General features: G+C 39.4%; 2 protein-coding genes across 2 annotated transcripts; one reads left to right on the forward strand and one right to left on the reverse strand.

The window, feature by feature from the left end:
• Nucleotides 1-344: 344 nt before the first annotated feature.
• On the forward strand, nucleotides 345-10405 carry LOC119012101 (solute carrier family 22 member 2-like). Its single transcript, XM_037085581.1, has 12 exons — nucleotides 345-837; nucleotides 3183-3230; nucleotides 3419-3522; nucleotides 4713-4867; nucleotides 5777-5945; nucleotides 6839-6953; nucleotides 7068-7168; nucleotides 7254-7468; nucleotides 7795-7903; nucleotides 7986-8098; nucleotides 8647-8746; nucleotides 10211-10405. The coding sequence occupies exons 1-12, from the start codon at nucleotides 484-486 to the stop codon at nucleotides 10293-10295; spliced, it is 1668 nt and encodes a 555-aa protein (XP_036941476.1). The 5' UTR covers nucleotides 345-483; the 3' UTR covers nucleotides 10296-10405.
• A 1-nt stretch (nucleotide 10406) lies between these two features.
• Nucleotides 10407-24476, reverse strand: plg (plasminogen). The gene is made up of 20 exons (XM_037085579.1): nucleotides 24334-24476; nucleotides 24007-24127; nucleotides 21915-22050; nucleotides 21723-21829; nucleotides 21204-21318; nucleotides 20971-21110; nucleotides 18135-18255; nucleotides 17894-18012; nucleotides 17075-17237; nucleotides 16807-16931; nucleotides 16376-16535; nucleotides 15886-16076; nucleotides 15652-15800; nucleotides 15444-15537; nucleotides 14175-14289; nucleotides 13796-13870; nucleotides 13556-13696; nucleotides 13167-13273; nucleotides 11812-11957; nucleotides 10407-10783 (listed from the first exon to the last, which is right to left on the reverse strand). Exons 2-20 carry the CDS (start codon nucleotides 24053-24055, stop codon nucleotides 10622-10624), a joined length of 2415 nt encoding a protein of 804 aa, XP_036941474.1. The 5' UTR covers nucleotides 24056-24127; nucleotides 24334-24476; the 3' UTR covers nucleotides 10407-10621.
• Nucleotides 24477-25194: the final 718 nt, after the last annotated feature.

Raw genomic sequence — 25194 nt, forward strand, 5'->3', positions numbered from 1 at the left:
CTAAAATGCCACAAGGTGTCCATCTGTGCAGGTTTTCCTCGAATGCTGCACACTGACAGTCCTGCCAATGCTGCTTGTTTTGCGTTTTTAAAAAAAACCCTTAAAGATAAGCATCTGTTTCTTCTGACTGAGACTGTGATTCCACAGGAGTGTGTGCTGTGTAACTTTGGCAGCACTCTCCACGCATACTAACGGAATTTGTTTTGGCTTGTGCTCAGCTGAGGTCCTTTCAATGATTATATAATTGCCCTGACAAGCCGGTGAACTTCATTAAACAGTAACATGTCTTTACCTCCTCTGCAGATTTAACGGTTTCTATCAGCTGTTTTGCACTCTGCTCCAGACTGACCAGTGGTGTGCAGATTCTGTTCAAAACTCTAAAGCAGGGCACAGGCGCTCCACTCTCATTTGTGCTGTGCTGAGCTGTAAATAATTGGATTAATCTTTATACCTCAAACAGGAAGAACTTGGATCACAATAGTGATGGCGACCTTTGATGACCTCTTGGAAGAGGCTGGGACTTTCGGCCGCTGTCAGAAGCGTATCTTCGCCCTGCTCTGTCTGTTGTCGATTCCCGTTTCAGCCGTGTACGTCGGCATCGTCTTCCAGGGCTTCACTCCCGATCACTGGTGTCGGGACTCTGCAGTGGTGGAGAGGAGGCAGGCATGCAGCTGGAGTCTGTCAGACAGTCGCAGGCTGACGGCTCTTGTGGTCAACAACTCTGGGTTGCTGCAGCAGAGCAGCTGTGAGCAGTATGAGGTGGACTGGAACAACACAGGACTCACGTGTGACTCACAGGAACTGAACCTGACGAATGTTCCAGTTACTGCATGTAAGGTAAGATCTCTGAAATTGATCGAAGTCGATGCTGTTGGATTATTTGGTTCTGAAGAATTTCCTGGAAAGCTTTCCAGAGTTTCAGTGAAACGTCTGGTTCTAATGTATGTTTTTGTGGAGATTGGTTTTCAGATTTCAGAGGGATTGGAAACAGTAAAGGAATAGTTTAACATTTTTGGATACCACTGTCATGTATGGTGGCAATGAGGGTCTAGTCACAGCAGCGTTTCAGAAAAGACTACAACATTTCAAAAAACACAACATCTCAGAAAAGAGTACATTTCAATTTCATTTCATTTTTTTTCTATCTCTGAGCAGTTGGCAGCCTACAGTGATGCTTCAAGAAGTTACCGCCCCCAGACAAGAATACATATTGGTGACAAATTAAAGGAAAGTACCAAGGTGTGGGGTCAACATAAACAGCTTGAATCAGCTTTTGGCACTGATTCAACAAGTGTCTGGGACTCTGCTGGACGGATTGCACAGTGTTTTCATGATGACTGTTTAACTTGTCTGTCGAAAATCACAGGTGCTCTATATCAAAGGTGGTCAAAGTTTCAAATAAAAATGCAAATGAAGGTTAATGCAGTTCCTGTTCTATCTAACTGCTGCTAACCTTAACATTAGCACTATTAGCTACTATTAGCTTTGCTCAGTTAGCCGTGCAGTTAGAGGTCCTATTAGCTGACAATCCCTGCTAGTTCCCCCCGACACCAGGCATGAAACCTGGCCTCTCCTGGCAGTCAAACGCTCCTCTGCTAGAGATATTAGCACTTCTCATAGTTGAGCAGAGTTAGCTGGCTAAAACACGGTGAGCTGTAGCAGCTAACTGAGCTAAGCAGCTGCACTACTAACTGATCCAGCCAGCTGAGCAACAGGTAAATCTGTTTGTCCATCAAACAGCACACTAGTTGGCGTACAGCCAACTAAGACTGGGGAGCATTTATTAGCGCACCGGTTTAAAGCTGGTTTTGAAGAGGTGCTGTCATGGAGTCAATTTAGATCCACATCAAATCCTCTCCCTCACTACGCAGCTGCTTTTCCTTCCATTTCTTTAGTTGTCTGGCCATGAGGTTGTGTTCAGATCCATCTGTTGCCATGTGCTGCTTGCCATTTTAAAATACAATACTCTGTTTGCCTCGTGAGACGTACAAAATTCTTTGGCAGTGGTGTGCACGGACCTCAGAGCATAAATCAATAGAGTTAGAGTGCATATTTTGTAAATGAGTCACAGCAGAGAAGGAGCTGTGAGGGAAATTTGAGAAGTTTGAGAGTTGCTAATTCTCTGCTAAATTCTCTGCTAATGGACATTTCTTGTCCATCCTAAGGGACAAAAACACCCAGGCATAAACAATAGTTTAGTTTTTTGTTTAGTAATATAGTTTATGCCAAGAATGCACAGATTTGTAAACTGGGGAGACAAAACAATCCCTCTATAATCGAATGGCACAACACAGGAGGGCCGAATCCTCAGGTCAAAACTCTGCTGTCCACTTGCATCTGAAGGAGAAAAGTCTTTCCTTTGAGGACAGCAATGTCAACATCTTGGCCATAACAATTTTTTTTTGAACAGGAGTAAAGGAATCCATCTCTATTTGTCAAACTGGAACAACCGTCTTTACTTATCACCCACCCACCTGAGTCCTCTCCCCAGGCAGCTTAACAACCATTCACACCTGGGCTCACCTAGCGCTTGTAACCCACACGAAGGCCAGTTGGACAAATTACCCACAAGTGGCCCTAATGACTCTGAAACTCAGCGCTCACACGTGTCCTTGATGAATCTGTAAGGACACTCCCACACAGAGTTTAAAAGTCTGCAAAGTGTGGGTGGTGTTTAGCTCGGTTTGTAGAGCGGGGTGACCCATGTACAGAGGCTTTGTCCTCGCTGCAGCGCCCCTGGGTTCGAGTCCCAGCCTGGGGCCCTTTGCTGCATGTCACTCCAGCTCTTTCTCCACCTGTTTGCTGTCATGCCTTCAAGCTGTACTCTCAATAAGGCCAAAAAAAATGTACTTGCCTGCAAACTCCCCTCCAGTTAGTTAGAACTGAAGAAGACTCTTGGATGAGAGTTAAAATGTCTTCAAGAAACTGAAACAAGAGTAATTCTCAGACTCGATGTGATGAATCAGATCTCTCTCTGCAGCCTTCCAGACTGTCTTGATTTATATACAACAGAACAGAGGTCACATATATTATAACATTTGTCACCCATACTTTCCCCAAAGCAATGATCCTCTGATGATTGTGGCGACATTCCCCAAGTTGGATTGCTTTACTGAACAGTAAGTGTCATCGTGTCTACCTTCCTGTTGATTTAAATGCGATCATCTGTTTTTGTCTGTAAGGATGGCTGGGAGTATCAGTATGAAGGCAGGAAGTCCTTTGTCACAGAGGTGAGACAAGACATTTGCTAAATGTTCCTCAAAGCTTTGCATTTTAAACTAATTGTGCTGAGTTTTTCAGCCAAATCACACTTGAGCATTTTACAACCTGCTGTCAAAATAACAGTAATTGATTTGTGACAGTGGACACGTGACAACATCCCATATGAAGACATGTAATCTTGTCGTTTTTGTCTCAGTTTAACCTGGTGTGTTCAGATGCATGGTTGGTGGACATGTACCAGTCCATTCTCAACGTGGGATTCCTCATCGGGAGCTTTGCTTTCGGTTACTTTGCTGACAGGTGAGGCCTCTATAATATTTGTAACCACTTGGTCTTCCATATTTGCCACAATAACACCTTATCCATTCACTTTTACTGTGTTTACTTCATGTATCTTTCATTTGAAATGTATTAACTCTGCATATTTTTCTGTATCTTGATTTCACTGCAAATGATGGAAGCTGCAATAGTTTTTGAGGGTTGAACATGAGACATTTCAATAGCAGCAGGTGGCAAAAATAGTGTAAAGTAACAAAAAAATTTAATTTCTTGTACAAATACAGCAATTTTCGGACATTAAATTACCATTTCTACCTTTCATTTTACATGAGATCTTGTTAAATTTTGGGTCTTTTAATGTTTGATGTTTACACAAACAGCAATGATATTTCTTTTACAGAGACAAGAAATGTGTCACCAATTTCATTTATGGTAAAAAAATTACAAACCAACATAAAAATGACAAGACGAGCCGGCGTGTTCTGAACATACACGTTACAAACACTAACAAATGTAACATTTGTATTTTGGAACATTCATTTTGAATATAACATTTTCAATGAAAATATGTTACACATTGGTCCACTTTCCAACTCTCTTTAAAGAATACAGGCAAATTGCAAATGTACACTTACCTGTTAATTGACAATAGTTGTATCTAATGTAATAAATGTAATTACTATATTAAACGTGAATGTTACATAAAAAAATTGGATATTTAGGATTGATATTTTAAAGAAAAAACAGGGAAAGTCTGTAAAATAAACAGGGAAATTCCCTAAAATTACACTTTTTTATATTGCACACTTACCTGTTAATTGCCACTAGTTGTATCTTAACTTAATGAATATAATGACTGCATTAAAAATGAAAAAAAAAAAAAAAATGTAGATGCATAGTATTATAAAAAATAATCCATATTTTTTGTAGAAACAAATGTTAAAATTGTATGGTCATTCACTGATTTTGAAATGTTTACTTCCATTAGACATTTAAATTCATGGTCTGTTTTGGCATATTTTCATATATTTCAAATAATACAGAGAAAACAATGGTGTGCTCTTTCTGTTTTGGATGTCAGAGCTTTCCATCATATTTTCAAACAAATCATAGCAGAATGCAGTGAGGAGGGAACGCATGAATTATAACACGACAATATTACTAGTGAGCTGCTGTGGTGGTAAATGACTGATGCACCTTTGTCTCTCCAGGTTTGGCAGGAGGGTCAGTATCATGACGTCCAACATACTGAATCTGATCGCAGGGATTGTGCTGGCTGTGGTTCCAAACTACATCTCCATCCTAGTGGTCAGGTGCATCTTTGGCTTCGGAGTCAAAGGAGGCTGGATGAATGGATATGTGCTGCGTAATGAAGACTTTACATATCTACTGAAATATGTATTTCACTCAACAAAAGCCATTCTGTATGCAATGTGAGATTGTGATTTGACCAGTTCTGTGCTTCTATGCCTAACTTGTGGCCTGCAACAGCCAACAAGTGATTTCAAAGACACAAGACCTACTCCTTGTTCCATCCTCTCTGCCCTGAGCCACTTTCAGGCCAGCGTCTGGTTGACTGATCCATTGTGTGGCTAATGAGATTTTTCATCTGGAAGCATATAGTTTAAATGTATTGTAAAGCCCTAAACTTGGAAGTTATGCCAATTCCCAGGTGGCTGTGTATTTAAGTAGAAAAAACATGTAAGTTTTTCATATTCAGTGATATTGTTATGACATTTGAACTTGGAGCACATAAGACCATATGATGCAGACCCATTGTGTTTTCCACCTAATAGGGGCGGTTATTGGTCATCTGCAGGCTTTATTTTCCATTAAAATACTTTGGCAAGAAAAATAAATAGATTATTGAGTGTGTTCAAGTCAGATCAATGACAGAGCTTCCAACTGTTTGGAAAGATAAATAAGACTTTAACCTTTCAGAACCATGCCCGGGGTCCAAATGGTTCAACAACAGTTGGAATTTACTTTGGACTGGGCTGGAATGGATGTTTTAGGATGATTTGACATAAATACCCAGGAATGGTTATAGGACATATGCGAGTCCCATCTCTGTTTTAGAGTAATCCACACCTGTTAGTGGCCTAACCATAGCAACACATTAACCAATCATAAGTTTCCACACAAGTGTAAAAAAAAAAACAACTTGAAAATGAAAGGTACAGTTAGACACCAGGACCTATTTGCAGAGATCCGTGTTCTCTCAGTTTTTTTTTCAGTTTGTAGCGAACGTGTTTGCTTTTCTTCTCTCTGCCAGTCACAGAGATGGTTGGAGCTGAGTACAGACGGACAGTGGGCATAGTGTACCAGATGTTCTTCAGTATCGGTAACCTGATCCTACCTCTGCTCGCCTACTACATAACTGATTGGCGCTGGCTGCAGGTCGTCATCACTGCACCCTACCTCTTCTTCTTGCCTTACTACTGGTACCAAGCTTTATTTTCTTGATTTCAATCATGCATCAGTTTAGTTAGTTCCCCTCTGTCATTTATGTGTTAAAGTAGCCTGGCATCGCTAGACGAATTCAAACCTCTAAGGTGATTCTGGATTTCCAGTGAATGTTAACAATCAACGCGGACCAAAATGCCTCACGACACAACTTGACAGACCTACAACCAGTCAGAGTGCTGAAATGTGCAACATTGTGCGGAGCTAGTTAACATTACAGCAACAGCGACCTCTCCATGCACATATCAATAAATCCATTAGATCCTGACGAATTGTGCCTTAAGAAAGCTCACTTGCTAGAAAGCTAGCTTCCGTCAATGGTAGCCGCGGATATGTTCATCCAAAGGTCACCAGTTAACACGGCCACTGGTTCAACCAAAACATCAGCAGTGTAGTAGTGCTCTTGCCTTACGAAACTATTGTTTAAACTGGCGATAGCATTTTTCTGCTTCAAGGCATCATGATGAAGTAATTGCTGATTACGTAATGTAATGGATATGAAATAATGAAACCATCTGGATTTACATTGGTTCACTATTAACTTTGGTATCACTGTACTTTATCTCTCATCAGGCACACAGTCACCCTGGAAAAGGAAGGTCCATAGATCAGATTATAACTCAAACTCTGCTCACATTTAAGAAGCTGGACCCAGCAAATGCCTGGAAGTTAAGGCAACCATGGACCACAATGTCTGTCATGGCTGGCATATTAGCTATTTAGATATCCAAGGCATAAAAAGGATCTCTCACACAATGTTCTGTATCAAGAAAACATCAGAAAGAAAGAGACCAAGCTCAGATAGTCCATTAGAAGCAGGTGTGTTGGTGAAAAGTTACTAACATGTTTGTGTCTGTAAAACTGTTCTCAGGTTTATCCCAGAGTCTCCTAGGTGGCTTATCTCTCAGAAAAACACCTCAAAAGCTTTGGAGATCACTGAAGCGATGGCGAAGGAGAACAAGAAGAAACTCTCCAAGAACTTTGAGGTAAATCCAATCAGCTGTTTAGTCATTAATGCAGTTCTCCTGAAGCCGCATCATTTATTGACCTATGTGTCAAATAATCTGTAAACACAACTGTACCCCGATGACTTGCTCCAGACACTGACTGAAGACGAGGGTGACTCCCCCTCCGCCTCTTTGCTGGACCTTGTCAGAACTCCAAACATGAGAAAACACACTTTCATTCTCATGTTCAACTGGTGAGACTCACCTAGAATCACAGAACTATGAGCCGCACAAGTCTCAAAATGCTGGAGACCACAAGACTTCTTTCCACCTCTGCAGGTTCACCAGTGCCGTGGTTTACCAGGGACTCATCATGCGGGTGGGGATAGCCGGAGGGAACGTCTACATCGACTTCCTCATCTCTGGCCTGGTGGAGTTCCCCGCTGCCTTCCTCATCCTCATCACCATCGAACGCATCGGCCGACGGCTCCCCTTCGCCGCCGCCAACATCGTAGCCGGAGCCGCATGCGTGATCACTGCCTTCATTCCAGACAGTAATGGCATCTTTTTGCCATCTCAGTTAGGATTTGACTTATTCCCCCCCCCCCCAGTCAGTTTTTAGAAAATTATTTCACTAACAATAGTTATTTTTTGGGGCTAGAATTTGTTTTAGAGTCTGAGTACTAAGGCACATGCTATGAAAAAATGAGTCATAGTCTCCAAGACATGATGTCTTGTTCTCGTAGATACAAACATTTTAGAAAGACCTTCTAGACATTATAAATCTAATAAATGTTACGCTTCTGCAGACATTATAAAAGGAATAGTTTCGTCTAAACTCTCTCAATATGCACACAATCGTATGCGTCTGTCCCTACAGGTATGTTCTGGTTTAAAACGGTGGTAGCCTGCATTGGTCGGCTGGGCATCACCATGGCCTTTGAGATGGTGGTGTTTGTTAACACTGAGCTCTACCCAACATTTATCAGGTGAGGTCAGACTGATCAGCTTTTCATCACATGGTCCAAGTGTGCAGTACAAAGGCCACGTTTAATGGTCATCTGGATACAGGAACCTGGGAGTGTCGGTGTGTTCCACTCTGTGTGATATTGGAGGCATCGTATCTCCATTCCTGCTCTACAGACTTGCTTTCATCTGGCTTGAGCTGCCACTTATCATTTTTGGTAGGTTTCTGACATTTCTTAATGATCACTGTAATAAGATTGATGTACTGCACCTTGCTAATGACCATATGTAAGTGGTTTTAATCACTTTGTTTTTAGATGTTTATTATTGGTCCCCTGGAAGGTTTTAATGGATTTTTTTAGGGTATAGATTTTGCCACTGTAGGAGGTGAATATGTACAATAAAGGATAAAGTTAATTAAAAACATTTCTTTACTTGTATAGTTGTATATGTCAGTAATAATCTATGGTTCTTACAAATCCCATGGCACTCTGTGCTGGAACCAACCATGGAGCCATAGGTGATGGTTGAAATGTAGATCTACCAGTAGATCGAAAACTTTGCCTTCTGACCTGAGATTCAGCTGCAGCTTATTGGAAGAACCCTCTACAAAATGATACATTTAAAATCCAATAATACTAATAATCCTTTTTTTCTCTCGAATTGGATGTAAATGTATTGTTGGTCGCAACAGATTAACTTCATCTGTTATCATCCTGTGAGTGAGTCAGTGAGCCTTTTAAACCTCCATGTTTATTTCATTCAGGAGTGGTCGCCTTTGTAGCTGGAGCTTTGGTGTTGTTGCTGCCTGAAACCAGAGGAGTTCCTCTCCCTGAAACCCTTGACGATATTGAGTTTCCTAACAGGTGAGATCAAGCATAGACGGTTGCATTGTTATACTGTTTGACCACACTGTCTTGCCGTACCTGGCAAAAGTCTCATTCTTCCTCATCAGTCAGGGGTAATAGTAAGAAATGGCCATTGACAGGAAAAAGCATTTTACCTTAAAGGTGCAATATGTAAGAATTTAAGACGAGTACATGCAAAAATGACTAATTACTCACCCAAATTATCTACAGAATGTAGGAATTACAGTTTTGAGATTACAACGTCTGTTTGTTGTGTTGCTGAGATATCTACTGAAGTTAGCATGCTAAAGCTCCTGTTCCATTGGTGTAAACACAAACAAACCCCTAGTGCTCTGGGCTCCGAGACCACTACATGCACGGCTAACTGAGCTAACTAGCGGCTGAAGCTAGCAGCAGTTAGCGGCTACTTTGGTCATGAAACTACCACCTGTTTGTTTTGAGTATGCACTTAAAAGGTGGCCAATTGTTACATATTACATTTTTAAGTTCCATCAATAGAATGGTGTAATGATGACGTATTTTTGTCGGCTAACTCGGAAGTTTGCATCGCCCTGGATCCCTCGACAGAAAGCCAGTGACATTTCTTTGTTGGATTCTGGAATAACACTGAAACAATCTCTGTGGAAAACACAAGTTTATGATACTTCAATAATTTGTTCAGAAAGATACTTAATTAAGACCACTTAATTAAACAAATTAAATCGCTAGAGGTAAAAAGCTAATGTTAAGCTATAAACAGACTACTGTCTTAATACACAATTTCTATGTATTCTATAATGAAGAATAGTAAATTGGTCTCTGTATTCACCATGGTGACGTTTAATGTCTGAAACAACTTCTGTAATCTCATTTAGCCACTTGTTAGCAACCACTGTTTTTTTAGACATTTCAAGTGCATTATAATTAAATTGTGGGATATTTAGAGTAGGTCGAAACTTGTAAATATCTTTGGCCTGCAGTAACTACAGACCTTATTTTTCAGGCATTTAACAGAAAACCACTTAAAAAAAACGCATTGACTTTGAGATAAGGAAACCAAAAGTTGAGAAAGCTCAAAGAATGAATTAATTTCCAGGTTTTAAGATTCATTTCTACAGTATTCTATGGAGAATATTCCATTTGAGTGTGTTAGATCTGTATATGCGTTATGCTACTGAAGTACAATAATGCTGCATTAACATGTAAGAGGAAATGATATGATCATTTGTATTAGTGTAGTTCATGATCCATATGTTACACATGATAACTTTTTAAACTGTTAAATGAACTGTAGTAAAAGATAGGCCAAGTAAATAAAGATGCCTGTTTTTTTAGCAGTAATGCTGAGAAATAACACCAATTAATTTGTGATTTGAGATCACCTGAATTGAATTCATTCACTTTTCTCAATCCAATTGTCAATGTAGCCCTTGCTGTGTGTTTAATTCACTGTTCCTAAAATATGCTTGTTTTTGGTCACAGGAAAAAGGAGGATGAAGTGGAAAGACAACAAATGAAGACACTTTTAAAATCAGACGTGACAGTCTGCAAAGACACGACTGTGTGATTGTGTGCATTCATGTGTGTAGATCTTCTTTACTGTAATAGTGTATTGACCTCTACTAATAACAAGGAAGTAGGTTTTTTATACATTTTATATAAAGGATGGCTTCCCGAGTTCCCTTTGATAAAGTTTTTATTTTTATTTTTACAGAAATCACACTGTTACATCCAAAAATCAGAACTATAATCTGCTCAGAGTATTTCCACCAGAGCAAACGAAACACTAGTTGACACGAAACACAAACATGCTAAAGAATCTTCAACTGAATAAACTCTCTCTGCGTCGGCGCGCAATCAGAGCTACTGTATTTGTTAAAGCTGGATAGTGTTTTAATTGGCTTTGATGGTTCTGTCAATCCAGTCAACAAACTTGGACACTCGAGCGTAGACGCCGGGTTTCATGGCGTTGGCGCATCCTAAACCCCATGATGTCACTCCCTGGAGGATGAACCTGTTCTGGGCAGTACACACCAGAGGACCACCACTGTCACCCTGCAGGGAGGAAACACACACACACATTTAGCAGAATGTATTTTACCGCTTATTCACACACAATAATCTGACACATTTGAGGCATTAGATGGTTTTTCAGTTCAGCTGCTGCAAAAAGGCAGGAAACGAACAGCAGCAAGTGACACAGATATAGAAACACTGATGTTCAGGGACAGATGTACTGTGGGTGAAATATCCACCAGTGAACTGCTCACTCAAAGAATTTTTTGATGGGATGAAAAGTTGTAATCAACAGTTCATACATTTTGTCAATGTATGAACTTCCTAGTTCCTGACCAATATATCGGTAAGCAGATATCGGCCCCTCGCAGGTATGTTGATATTGGTGTATATGTTGGCCGATGTGTGCTGATATGAAAGCTCTTTTTTTTAAAGATGATAATTTAGAAAAATACGCTTGGAATAATTTAGAATTACTAACTTCCTACAAAGTTCAGTAAGTTTTGGTGCACTGATTTCAGATTCTGACCTTCATTGTTAAACTGTAAAATATCAGATTTTTTTCCTTCCTAATATCGGTATAAGCCCTCAAAAAAATCAAGGATCGGTTGGGCTCTATTACTTCCAAATCATTAGATTTGTATAAAGGTTATTCTTGAAAAAGCTCATTTTGCATTACTTAGAACGTATGGTGGTAATATGAACTGCTTTGTCTTCAAAAATGACTTCACTGATTGAGCACTGCACTTAGAGCTGCAATCATTAGTTGATTAATCAATTAGTCGATTGAAAGACAATTAGTTGCCAAATAGTTTGACAATGAAAAAATCAGCAGAACCACAGACAACTCAACCACAACTTATTAAGTCTGAGATTTGGATGTTTTATGCTTATATTGGCTAATGTAGCTCTGAACTGTGATACACAAGCAATTAATTGGAAGCTGAATATTGAATAATGGCAGACTTTTTAAATAAAGTGTAAGCGTATCAAAAAAGACAATGTGGTAAATACACAGCGCTCTAAAATGTACTCCAGTTGTTGTTGCTTCTTTTTTTTTTTCATACCTGGCAGCTGTCAGTTCCTCCCTCGATGTTTCCGGCACACATCTCGTGGTCTCTGACTCGGCCGTTCAGGTAGGACGGGCGATTACAGATCTTGTTCTCGATCACGGGGAAACCAGTTTCCTTCAGGATGCCGTCACCTCCTGTACCTGCAACACATCTCCCTTTAGTATTCCACCACCCTTCTCTTCCTCATCATCGTCATCACTGGCATGAAGACGGGATTAAAGTGTGTCAAATATTCTGTTACACTAAAACATAAGACTTTAAAGTGAAACTCCCACCAAAATGCAACCTAGGCTTTTTTTGTGAATGTATATGAGTCAAACCTTTGTGCAAAAGCATAATTACGACGAAAGAAACACTATTAGGTTTTACTGTATTTTCCTTTTTGGCTCAAACTCCTTTTCAATGGGAGTGCTACGGGCAAATTAGCAATAGCCTCAAAGTCGCTATTTTTAAAACACTAAGAGGGCTCGACACAACATGAAACTTTGCTCGTAGTATCACCAGGGTCTCTACACATGAACACGAGCATTGAGAACATTGTTTGTGTACACAGAGTTTGCTAAAAAGAGAGTTTTGGGACAACTTATGTTAGCAGATGTTTCTTAGTTTAGCTTAGTTCCACAGAAATGCACGGATAAGTCATTGTTTTGTCGTTTGCGTAAAAACAATATTGACCTTAAAGCTGAAGAAGGAGCCTCAAACAATACTAAAATCAAAAGCCTGAAAAGTCACGTGAGATATCGCGTGGGTAGTTGTTGATGGAAGACAGAAGCAGTCCACCTTAACTCTGCTCCAGGTTACGTCGTATTCAGAGATCGATAAGTCTCAGCTAACGTGACGGCGGCTAGTGGAATAAGCATCTGCTAACATGAGTTGTCCAAAAACTCTCTTTTAAGTAAACTCTGTGTACACAAACAATGTTCTCAATGCTCGTGTTCATGTGTAGAGACCCTGGTGATGCTATGTTACTATGTGATACTAAGTTTCATGCTGTGTCAAGCCTTCTTAGTGTTTTAGAAATGGCGATTTTGATGCTATCGCTAATTTGCCTGTAGCACACCCATTGGAAATGTGTTTGACCCGAAAACGAAAATACGGTAAATCTTAAAAATGCCTCTTTCGTTGTAATTATGCTTTTACACGAAGGTTTGACTCATATACATTCACAAAAAAATAAATAAATAAAAAAGCCTAGGTTGCATTTTGGTTGCAGTTTCACTTTAAAAAAGAAAAAACTCTATTAACATAATAAATTCCCGAAACTTGTGTCAACATCTTTACTCTCAAACAGCTCTTTAAAGAGGTGTGGGCTGATCATCACTTTTGATAGAACACATGATGTACTTTACCTTGAGTTTCTCCCCACCCTGTAACGTAACACTCGGTTCCACTGGGAACGATGTAGTCCTTCTCTGGCAGACAAACTGGCAGGACTTTGTCATTTATTAGTACAGGGCTGAAAGCACAAAACACGTGTGTAGGAACATCAGCCTCAAATACTGAATCTTGATTTTGATCCACATTTTTATGTGACATATGTCCATCACAAGCTCAAATTGATGTCCTCAAAATACTTGTTTGAAGATTCTAAAAGTACAAATATATATACTATATTTACATTACATTAGGCCAGTATGAGAAGTAAAGACATTTTTTTTGACAGAGGTATCATATGATAAATATTAGATTTTCTGTTATAGAAAAACATGTAACTTGATGAGTGATGATCAGTTCTCACGTCTGCAGTTTGAGCAGAGCGATGTCGGCTCCGTTGGGCCCCAGCACCAGTTTCTCCAGGTTTCTCTCCTGTTTGGACGGCTCGTTGGCTAGCTCTGTGTGGACACCCAGCAGCACTTTGTAGGCTGAGGGCCGTCTGGACCTACAGTGACACATTTACACATGTGCACAGTTTAGTTAGACAGTGGTTGTGTTATTGCATGATTTTGATTCAGATGTTTTTTTTAATGGTCTGCCTGACCTCTCCAGGCAGTGTGCAGCGGTGAGGACCCACTGAGGGTCAATCAGAGTTCCTCCACAGAAATGAGTTCCAGTACTGTTAGAATGAGACACACAGATATGTATTTGTGTAAGACAGAATGAACAGCATCAGCTGTTCCTCCCTCCCCCTGACAGTCCAATGCTAATATAATGTTTCTCTTGTTTGAGGGTATTTCCAGTATCCCCAAAGTCTTATTGTACCATCAGGATTAGAGAAACTGATGGTCCTGAAAATATGTTAACACATGCAAGCCACAGAGTCTTTGCCTTATTACAAAAGTGCCAGTTTACTGAAACCTTAATATCTATACAAATGTAGTAAGTCCACTGGAATGATCTGTTAGTGTTGTTCTACTCACTTGGTCCGGAGACTGATTTGCCAGGGCCAAGAGTGAGGTTTAGACACGCAGCCTCCCACAATACGACCAAAGCAACGCTTGGGTTTGGTGACCGGAGTGCCGCACTTCAGTCCAGCTAGAGAGAAAGGTCACAGTCATGAATTCATACAAGAGACGTGAAACACAAAGCTGAGTTTGTTTGACTTAGTGTCAGCCTTGCAAACATGTTATACAAGGAAAAACCTGTTTGATTTAGAGTCTGATTGTGAAGATGTGACGGAGTTGTAAAGTTTGATCTGCGGGTGGCGTTTTGTTGCTTTCATCAGTCTGAACTGCGTATTTTTGGGCTCTGGTGTACTCAAACTCATCTGTGCTTGGAGCTTAGTAACTGCTGGATCAGGGCTCTGACAAATACATTGTTCAATTTCTGTATTAGCTTGATTGTTTGATGAATCATTTGGGCTACAAAATGTCAGGTATGTTGGTAAATAAAAAGGCTGATAACAGTAGTGTATTGCATGGCTGCCCGTTTTAACAGAAAACAAACAAAAATATGTTGTCAGTCAACATTTTATTGATTTAAGATTTGCCAGGTACATGAATTGACAACAGGTCGTATTTATCTTTACAGTTAGTGTAAATCAGTCTAGAGGTAAGAAAAAACATGTCCACATTTAAGAGGCTGAAAGCAGTAGATTTATGGTATTTTAACTTAAAAAATACAGTAATTTTCCAAATTATTGATTACCAACAATAGTCACTGATCACAACTTTTCTGTTGACTGCCAAATCAGTGTTAACTATTTCATCCCTGTAGTGGATCATACCATCCTAACAGCTACAATGTTAACATGCTCATGGTGAGAGGATGAACATAACATTGAGAGAGAAAAGTTGTCTCTATGTTGACTATCTCAGAATGCTAACATTAGCATACTAAAATGCGATCGGGGTGGTCACATGATAATATTTAGCCGTTACTGATTTGCTAGCGTGCTAACATTACCATCCATCTCAATGAACAGCTGATGCTGACAAAAATCATTTATTTCAAGGTACAGGTGAACATTTTGACCCTTTTGTTAGCAACAGACGACAGGTTCATCCTCTGGGGATCATGATTGTTGGTGACAAAATTGAATGGTCATTCATTCAACACTTTTTTTAGTTATTTAACTCTGGACCACATTTCTATGGACAGACCAATATTGCCATTCCTCTATCCAAGTACATAAGCGTCAAATAATTAAAACTAATGGCTTAAACACAAATAGTCATATGTTCACATACCACAGTCTGGGATCTGACAGTAGTCCCATTTCTTGTTTCTATCAGTGGTGTAGCACCATGGTCCGTTCACATCGTTATCTGGGTTTCTGCAGCTCTGACAGTGAAACACAAGGACAGAATCACTGAACTGGAAACAAATATGATGACTCTCTTAGAATTAAAGTGTAATGTTGTCACTCAGAAAGTCTGTGACTCAACACACACTTACATTGCCCTCCAGACCCTTGGTGGGGTGAGTCTGTGGGGTGAAGCTGTTGTGCTGGTGGGGACTCTGAGCACTCCAGGCCTGGCAGGTCACACCCAGAATGGTGATGGAGGTTGGACCCCGATATGTGTCTCCATTTCCAACCTTACAGTCTAACACAGCAACAGAAAAGAAAAATTAGTGACTGAACAAAAAATTAAATAAGCTGACTAACATGTCACTGGTTGACCAGTGTACCTTTGGCTTGTGGGGTCTCGGTGGCAGGGGATGGGAGCTGAGGTTTGGTGGAGCTGGTCGGTGATGGTCCTGAAGAATCTGTGGGGCATTTGTCCAAGTTGCAGTACTCCCAGCGGACTCTGGGGTCTGTAGTGTAACACCAGGGGGCTCGGTCTCCATCAGGGTTCCTGCATAGATTCCTCCTGAGGTCTCTGTTGGGAGAGAAAACCTGGAACTTGAAGATAGCAGGTATCAAGGTCGAAGAAGGTTTTTAATTTTAGTCAAACCAGGAAGAGAGTTAATGATCTCTGCTGGATTGTTTCTGTTAATTCAGTACCAGCAAGGGGCAGGATTTGCTTCAGCACCAATTATCATTCTGGTATAGGGGACAAACAGGAACAGGGGCTTTGAAAACAGAAACACGAAGACAGTGGAAGAATAAAGGGGTACAGGAGGGTCAAATCTGCTTTTTGAATATAAAATCTGTCAGGAGACACCATTTGATGCTTACGCATTGGGGTAGTTTTGTGGAGTTTTCTGATGGCTGTGAGGAGTCATGGAGCTCCAGGCCTGACATCTTTTTCCACTGATCGTCTCTGATGTTATGCCACGGTACGACGTCCCGTCTCCTTGATAACAGTCTTCCTCCTCTGGGGGGATCACTGCCTCATCTGCAGCAGGAGACAAGCCATCACACTGATTCACTGATGAATGAGTTATCTAACTAAACCCCCCTAACCCTTACTGGTACATAATTTTTCAGTTTATTTTCATCAAACGATCAAATATCATTGCTTTGCTTTGTTCCCTCTTCAAGGTACATGGACAGATTATAGTAATATAGATTATAATACTAACAAATCTTGCAAAATTTCTTCTGCATTTTCAAAAAAATTGCAGCTGTTTTTAAAGGGACATCATCATTGTTGGTCGCTGTCATACCTGGTCCAGCAGCATCCCCGCAGGTTGGCACTTTGCAGTACTCCCAGCGGGTGTCAGGGTCAGTGGTGTAACACCAGGGCATCCTCTCATTGTCAGGGTTACGACAGTGGTTGTTATCAAGGCCTCTGACAAATAGACAGTAAGAACAATGCTCAACACAGGTAAACACAATGATTAAAGGCATCATACCTCTGGTTTACTCTAAGGGCATTCAGCTGTACACCGTTAGCACCCATTTATCTAAAAGAACAAGACCAGCAGCTCTTACTTGCAGGGGTAGTTGTCTGGCGTGCGGTTGTGTTTGTGTGGCGTCTGAGCCGACCAGCTTTGGCAGGTTTTACCCGACTCTGTCACAGCTATCGCGCCTCGGTACGATCCACCTTCACCGGTGGCACAGGTCGTCTCTGGGACGATGGTGGGAGGCTCGGAGGCTGAGCACAGAAGACGGGAAGGGTTGTTTGGAGAATTCACAGAACAACAACTAACTACATCGAGTACCATGTGGTAACAATATCTAAATGATGGCGTAATGCTTGTAAATAAATTTAGTAGCAGCATTTGTTCACGTTTTTATTTATTCTTTTACATGTACTCTTGTGAATAAAATTATTCTGAGCTTGGGCAGGTAAAAGGTGTTACAATTGTAAAAATGTGACAAGTGATATAATGTAACTAAGCACATTTACACATGGTTTTGAGTTATTTGTAGTTAACTTGAGTATTTCCAGTTTTGCAACTTTATACTTCCAATTCACAACATTTTGTAAGCAAATATTGTACTTGTTAAACACTACAATTATTTGATAATTGTCTTGACTAGTGACTTAAAAGCCAAAGCAGCACATTTTTTAATTAATTTATTCTATCTGCAATTGTATTTAAAAAAGAAAAAAAACAGTCAGGGGCCGATAATTCATTAAATCATAGCATATACTGTATACCTATGCTACTAAAGTAATATTGACATGATATCTTTAGTTTTACTCAAGTATGGCTTTTTGCTTTTTTAAATTCATTTATTTATTTATTTATTTATTTATTTTTACAGCTGAAAGTGAAGGAAATGTATCAAAATAAGAGGCCTTACTGCAGCGGGGTATGGAGCAGAAGTCCCATCGTTTAGTCGGGCTGGTGGTGAAGCACCAGGGTCGGGGGTCTCCATCTGGGTTCCGGCAGTAATTCCCCTCAAGATACTTATCTGGGAGACTAAAGAAAACACATTTTCCACAAGCTAAAATGTGTTTTTATGTCTAGGATACTCTTATTAAATATGATGAAATAACGCTTGTGATCAATTGATAGATTGATGTGCTGTTCTGTAGTCTTACGCGCTGGGGTTGTAGCCATGGTTGTGAGGCTTCTGGGAGTCCCAGCGTTGGCAGGTGAAGCCATTTTCTGTAGTGGACATGTTCCCTCTGTAGTTCTCACCACTGCAGTGTATGCAATCCTCTGTAGAGACACAATCACAGACATGACACATGACATACACTAAAATTACTGAAACATCTAAGAAGAGTGCAATATCTACTGTAACTTACCAACACTGCGAACACACTACAGGTGACTGTTATACACAGGTTATACACAGTATTTTGGGCTATTTTGCTTTGCATACATGTCGTCAAGAAAACTGATAATTTTACGTGTTTAATTCCAGATATGTAAATTAGCACATATTTAATTATATCATGCCAGTTTGCCAAGTTAAGTTTCATTAATGATAGTCCCATTCACTTGTATTGTCTTATAGTTGTACTGAAATGTACAAACAATTATGGCTTTCTATAAATCTGTTTTTTTCTCATACTCTGTCCAAAAATCTCCTCTTACATACACCTAACTTTCCATTTTTACTCATATATATATTAAACATATAGATATATGTATATTTGAAGGTTTATACTGAGGGATTTGTTTTGTACATCATCAATAGCCTGATTTATTCAGCAGTTTATTCCCCAATAAAACTGTTGAATACTTTTTTTTCCCCAAAAGGCTGTTGATACAATTTTCTTGTCTTTTTAATCTCAATGAAGAATATTAAACCTGTCCATAATATTAAGTTGAATCAACTTCTTCCTCACACAGATGGTTCAAACTTCCCAGAGGCAGTATTCTTTAGAGGGATCCTGGGCTTCACTATCCTGTGCTTTTGCATCTGTGTCCATCACTGCATTTTCCCAATGCCTCAGTAATTTACAGTGTTCTTGACTCATGGAATTTCTGAAATACAACCGAATTCAGAGACATTTATCTACATGTAAAACAACCTGTTTCACTGGGTTCTGTGAGCTTGTCTTCATGCTCACAATGACTATAAACATCACCCCCTAGTGGATGAAAGCTGTCATTGCAAACCTTGTACCCTAAAACCATCTGTCTGTCTACTTACTTTATTTTTTTCTATTTAATTTTGTTTTGTTATTGTTATTGTTATATTTAGAACATATATTCATTTGTATTATCCTTTTTTATGCCCTTTATGTATGTTTATTTTAGCTCACATTTGTTTTGTTTATAGTACTGTTCTGCCACCCAAGAATTTATGATAATATATTTCACAGTCTCACATTCACTTAGTTTTATGATAAACTACAACTTTGAAAAATTATCTTGTAAATCGACGAACATCATATTTTCAATTCATTGCGCAATTCAAGCAGGATTAAATAAAAACAAAACAAAACAAAAACAAAACCAATGTAATATTCTCCATTTATCACCAAGTCATATGAGGGAAACCAGAGGGAGGTGTGGTTTCAGCATTGTTATGTGCACATATAATATATATTTTAAGTAAACCAATAAAATACGACTTGATATTAGGTCATATGCACACATACACTTAACCGTTTGAAGAATGGCGCATGGAAAATGAAATCCCAAACAAACTGATATTTTACTTTTTATAAGCTTAAAGATCCCATATTAATACTGTTTTTCATCAATTTCACACAGCTGTCAGAGGTCCAACAGCTCTGATTCGGTCATGAATTTCAGCTGTCTAAAAGTCGCTCTACAGAGCTCTAGTCAGAGCTCTAGTCAGAGCAGTCTGTTTCTGTGCTTGCACCTTTAAATGCAAATGAGCTCCATCTGTCAAGGAGCTCATTTGCATCTGACACTGTTAGCATCGTCTCTGTCTCCAGTCTACATGTTTCCAGACTTTTTATTTTGACAACCAAGCTCCATTGTAATATCATTAACATTAAACTCGTCGATTTCCAGCTGACTTCACCATACTCGTAGGCAACTATAAATACTATTAAACTGCGGTGACACTTTTCGGTGGCTCGGGTGCAGTTGCTGGGTCCGGTATGTTTGGGACTGATCCTTTTACTCAGTCAGTCGGTGTCTAGGCAAAGCCAGCTTTGTACTGACCCTCTTTACTGAAGTCCTGAACTTCACCTGGGGGATGAATGACCCCCTCTCAGATATCTCCTATCACGATGCAGAGGAGGTCGGCCTATGATAATGACTCCTTTCGTAATGACAGGAGCTGAATCTGAACAGCCTGTAGGAGCACCGTGTTACCAGTGGGTGGGCTGCAGAGACCATGCAGGAATCATTTGTTTTCCTCATTCTGGGAGTTGGCAGGCTCAGGGAGGACCAGTTTATATATGTAGAGACCAGATAAAACGTGTTTTTTTTATGATACGGGTCCTTTAAACTTATTTTTTACTCCACTACATCTGTCTGACAACTTTAATACTTGTAACTTTTTAAATGACCATTTAAATGTGAAAAAAACACTTTTAAGACTTCTTTCCCTTTGTAGACATTTACTAGTGCTTAAACGTGGTCTGGGCAATTTTTGAGCCTCATTCCCAAATCGTCAAACAATGACGCTCTGGGACTGTAGGATGGTTCAGCCTACATCCCAAAGCGTCATTGCTTGATTTTATTCACTCTTCTGAGTTATGGTCATGTTAGCAGTGTTAACTTGACTGTGGTTCAGAGTAATAGGAACATAAGGCCGATCTAATCAGGATCTTAACTCACATTATCCTGAAAGTGTCAGAAACACACTCAGTAAGGTCTATTTTAAGGCAATTTATATCACTGGTACAACAATCCAATGTAAAATATATTCTATTTATTTTATTCTTTTCTCAACAAACCTCACAAATTAACTCACAACCCCCTTGATAGTCCCCGAACATTTACCAGTGCAGCTGGGTACATTGCAGTGTTCCCAGCGGGTGATAGGGTTGGTGGTGTAACACCAGGGTCCCCCATTGTCTCCATCAGGGTTTCTGCAGAAGTTTGACTCCAGGTCTGCCCGAGGATGGGTCGCAGGTGTCATGCTGCAGTGCATAAATTGAGTTACATTTTATTACATTGTTTTTAAAGTAAACAGTGTAATATGCATGTTGCGATTATGATACACAAGTACACACTTGGGCCTGTGTGGGTATTTTGCGTCCCATCGCTGACACATCTTTCCGGTTTTCGATCTGGTTATTGTTCCTCTGTAATCTGTTCCTATTCCATTTACACACTCCAGGAGATATACTAGACGATGCAAAAAACAAAGACACAAAATATCATTATATTACATTCATTATCAACAGTAATTCAATAGTCATTCAACAATATTCAAGTGAGTCATTTATCTGAAGTGATGTTTCATCCACAACATCTGAGTCACAGTAGGGTTTTGCATGCGTCACCTCCTCACTGTGTTTGCAGACAGTCCAAACATCACTGATCATGCAACACGTGTTAAACATTAACCACAGTGTAGTGGAGGCTAAACCGTATCCTTTCAACTCCCAACTGGAGCAATACGTGCACTTGGAAATTCCAGTATGTGTTAATTTTGGGAGGCCAACACAACAACAACAAAACACACTGTAATGAATAATAGATACTTCAGGCTTTTTATATAACTCATTATGACAGATAAAAGGACTTGCCATTTTTTTCATATAAAGATGTGCTGGCTCTACGCAGGATGGTCTCTGTTTTAGAGTTTGCTGCTGCTGTCCAACACTCTTGGTCCTTTTCAATATATATGAAAGACCTGTGGGGAAAAAAGCACAGGTGTCAGGTCACGATGCCGAGCCCTTCAGTGTAATAGTTTCACGAACAAGCTGGATTTGACCTACCTGCATGTGAAGGTTGATTCAGCGTTACATTTGTTGGCGCAGTCAGTCACAGTGTTGACTGAGTACTGTCGTCTGTTCAGTGAGAGGATCCACGCTCCTTCAGTTTTAGAGTAGCCGTCCACCTCAGTAGCACTCACTGACAACAAAGACAAGAACATTAATTCATGATGAAATACGCAGTGCATTACCTATCATTCAGAACATGATCAAATGTCTACATTTTCCTTATGATTGATTGATTGCAGTAATTTAATGTTTTATTAGCTTAAGTAACAGGTGTTTTGATAATTCCACAAGCACTGGATTAAATGTGTGTGGAAACCCATATCATGCAATTGACTAAAATAACAAATATTGTGGCAGCGACCTTGACCCATACATACCTAGAGAGTAATAGATCAAATACACAACATGCTAAGAAGTAATCACTTTGCTATCTTTCTAAAAACAAGTGATTTCTTAAATTGAGTGCAGTTTATGTTTCTATGATAGAAGTTTTATCTCATTCAAGTTCTGTGGTCATCAGTATGAGGGTCGTGGACTTTTCACACATTTGATCCTGACAGCTGATCAAACAAGCACAGAAGAAGCAAAATGTTACACAGTACAGTACAGTACAGTACAGACAAAGGAGACAATAAAGTTGCAGTTATCTCTCCTTAGTCTGACACACAAAACAGAGCAAAAATAATCAGATTTTAAAAGGTATTTTCTGTTATGTTATTTTATTTGTTCTTATTTAGATTTTATTTTTTACATTTGTCTGTACTTATTTCTGTTGATGTGCTGCTGTGATCAAAAAGCTTATTTTATCTTATCTTAAAATTAACAATAAATGCAAATGGCTTAAAAAAGAAGATGTCTAAAGGTAAGCCAAATCTGCTAACTCACTAATTAACACTTTTTTGTCTCATTTGTTTTAACAATATGAAACTGAAGTGCAACAGGCCATGCATTTCCCCTGCTTTCAGCCTTCATGCTAAACAAAGCAAACTTTTACTTCAGCCATGAGAATGGAATCAATCTTCTAATCTGGTTGACCTGTTTATTTTTCACAGATGCCCAACTCTTGGTTTAAGATTGATACCATCCACCAAACGTTCTTCGTTAAAAGGTAATTCAAGTGGAACAACAGAAAATTGTCAGACTTGCTTTCATAAAGTGGCCTACATTTAAGTGTGTATCTCCACAACAAATACTGGTATGTATCATAATTTCTTATTGTTGAGACACGTGAAGGCATGTATACAAAAAAAGAACAGGATCGAAGATAGAACCCTGTGGTACACCATGGATGTCACCTATGTAAAGGTATAGGTTTCAATTGCAGCAGTAGCATTGACGCAAATTAAATCCAGGGGCCTTTGGGATGTAAAAAGCCATAAAATGGCCCAATATAACTCTAGACTGTCAGACATTTAATATGATTGCTGAGATGTGTTCAAAATGAACAATTTTGTAGGAATTGGAGAAACACTGGGCCTAGATTGGCAGACAAAAATTTGCTTCCCTGTCACTCTATCATAGATAGATTATATTAAATCTGTCTTTCCTTCCTTCCCTCTCAGTGATGGCAGCAGCCGCAAATGGCAGCCCATGGGCCAAATGTTGCCCTTTGATCATTTTGTTTTAACGCTCACTAACACATTCATTAGATCTGTCTGTTGCAAAACTACTTTTATTTCACTAAATTACATTTTATGAGATTAAAACTGACAACGTATTGTAAGATTAAATAGAGAAATTAAATAAAAATGCACGGCTTTAACATTTAAATTTCATGTATTCATGTCAGACACAGGGAATGTAAAAGTTTGGCATCTTGGCACTTCACTTACTTACAAAGTAGTTAATTGTGCCTTTACTAAATTGTATACACTTGAAAGGTATCTGTTTTCTCAGTACACCCTAGCTTGTTTCAGTGATGAACATTGCACTGAAAAATATGTTCAGTTGGTTTAGATAAGGTTGTCCTGACGAGACGCTCTCAGTGAAGCACAGTATTTCTTGTCTAACATGTTTGTATTTTATAGCAGTGATATAGTTGTACAAAATTTCATAATTATCATTCAAAGATGCTGTTATGTCTTACCAGTGCTGAGCAGGGCTCCCAGGATAAAGGCTATTTTGTTGAGGTCCATGGCGAGGCCCTTATTCTAGCAGCTCATTGTCGACTCATGTATTGAGGTACCTCCTGGTATGTTATTGGGCTCCTTTTAGCAGGTCGGGAAGACAAATAGGACATCATTAGTCAATCATTGGCCCGACAAGGACGGCAAAAGAGCTACAGGTCAAAAACCTTGTCCACAGGTAATACTGGAACACTAAGTGTTGCATTGCAATACCACTGACTTTTCTTCCTGTTGCGTTGAATATTATAAAATATCTTCCTGTGTGCCATGTGTTGTTTGAGTCTTACCTTGGTCCCGTTATGACACACCGTCAGTTGGAGAGCAGTGAGCGAGCTGGGAGGCTTCTTGTCGGTGTTGAGATGCACCCGCAGGCTTTTTGAGCCTTTCTGTTGCTCTTCTGCTGCTACAGCACTGCCTATGAACTTTGACCTCTTTTGATATCATGTGACCTTTTTGTTTCTTATCAACATGCTCTTCATCACTTCACTGGCATTTTCATCCATCCAAAGCATGCTTGTGTGTCTTGTGTTGCATTAACATCTTCATTATAACATAAGTAAATGGTGCATGATGGCAGCATCTATAAAGGTGAGGGAATGTGTGCATTTTATATAGTAATGTAGATTTGATTCTGATTTTTACTGGTGTATACTACGTGATCTAGATCAAATGAGATCAATATCTACAGTTACTCTTCAACTAAACGGGACCAATGTCCTCAACTGCAAACATGTGATTACAAAACAACCTACTTTAGACTCTTCAGTGACTACTAGCTCAGATGAACAGCTCAGTTCTGGAAAATTGTGCCACTGTCTTTCTGAAATGCTTCAGCTGAGTTATTGATGAGATAGATTTTGTGTATACAGGTTCCTTTAGAATGGCTCTTTGATTTCTTTTGCAGAATGAGCATTTTCACTCCTGAGACTTAAAGTACATTTTCTGGTAACTTAGTTTTACTTACCTGTGCACTGTGTACTTTCAGGGAAGTCATTTTTCCAAGGGGAGAAATATCTTCATTAACTTTTTACTTTTTTTGGTTCCTTAACAAACTAAGCAAACTGTCTTTGTTTTCATTACTGAATAAACAAACTGATATCAAAGGACAACACAATGTCATACTGTTCTACTTTGTTTGTTTGTTTATA

This window comes from Acanthopagrus latus, chromosome 22 (assembly GCF_904848185.1).
Source record: "Acanthopagrus latus isolate v.2019 chromosome 22, fAcaLat1.1, whole genome shotgun sequence".
Classification (NCBI taxonomy): domain Eukaryota; kingdom Metazoa; phylum Chordata; class Actinopteri; order Spariformes; family Sparidae; genus Acanthopagrus; species Acanthopagrus latus.

What these genes read in the sequence shown, in the direction of transcription:
- LOC119012101 (XM_037085581.1), top strand. Translation starts at nt 484, where the DNA reads ATGGCGACCTTTGATGACCTCTTGGAAGAGGCTGGGACTTTCGGCCGC. An exon ending in TTCGGTTACTTTGCTGACAG is followed by an intron (nt 3,523 to 4,712) that starts GTGAGGCCTCTA and finishes TTGTCTCTCCAG; the next exon opens with GTTTGGCAGGAGGGTCAGTA. An exon ending in CTCTACCCAACATTTATCAG is followed by an intron (nt 7,904 to 7,985) that starts GTGAGGTCAGAC and finishes ATCTGGATACAG; the next exon opens with GAACCTGGGAGTGTCGGTGT.
- plg (XM_037085579.1), bottom strand. Translation starts at nt 24,055, where the DNA reads ATGGACCTCAACAAAATAGCCTTTATCCTGGGAGCCCTGCTCAGCACT. An exon ending in GCTCTGCTCAAACTGCAGAC is followed by an intron (nt 13,274 to 13,555) that starts GTGAGAACTGAT and finishes TTGTGCTTTCAG; the next exon opens with CCCTGTACTAATAAATGACA. An exon ending in GAGGAACTGACAGCTGCCAG is followed by an intron (nt 10,784 to 11,811) that starts GTATGAAAAAAA and finishes TCCTCCCTGCAG; the next exon opens with GGTGACAGTGGTGGTCCTCT.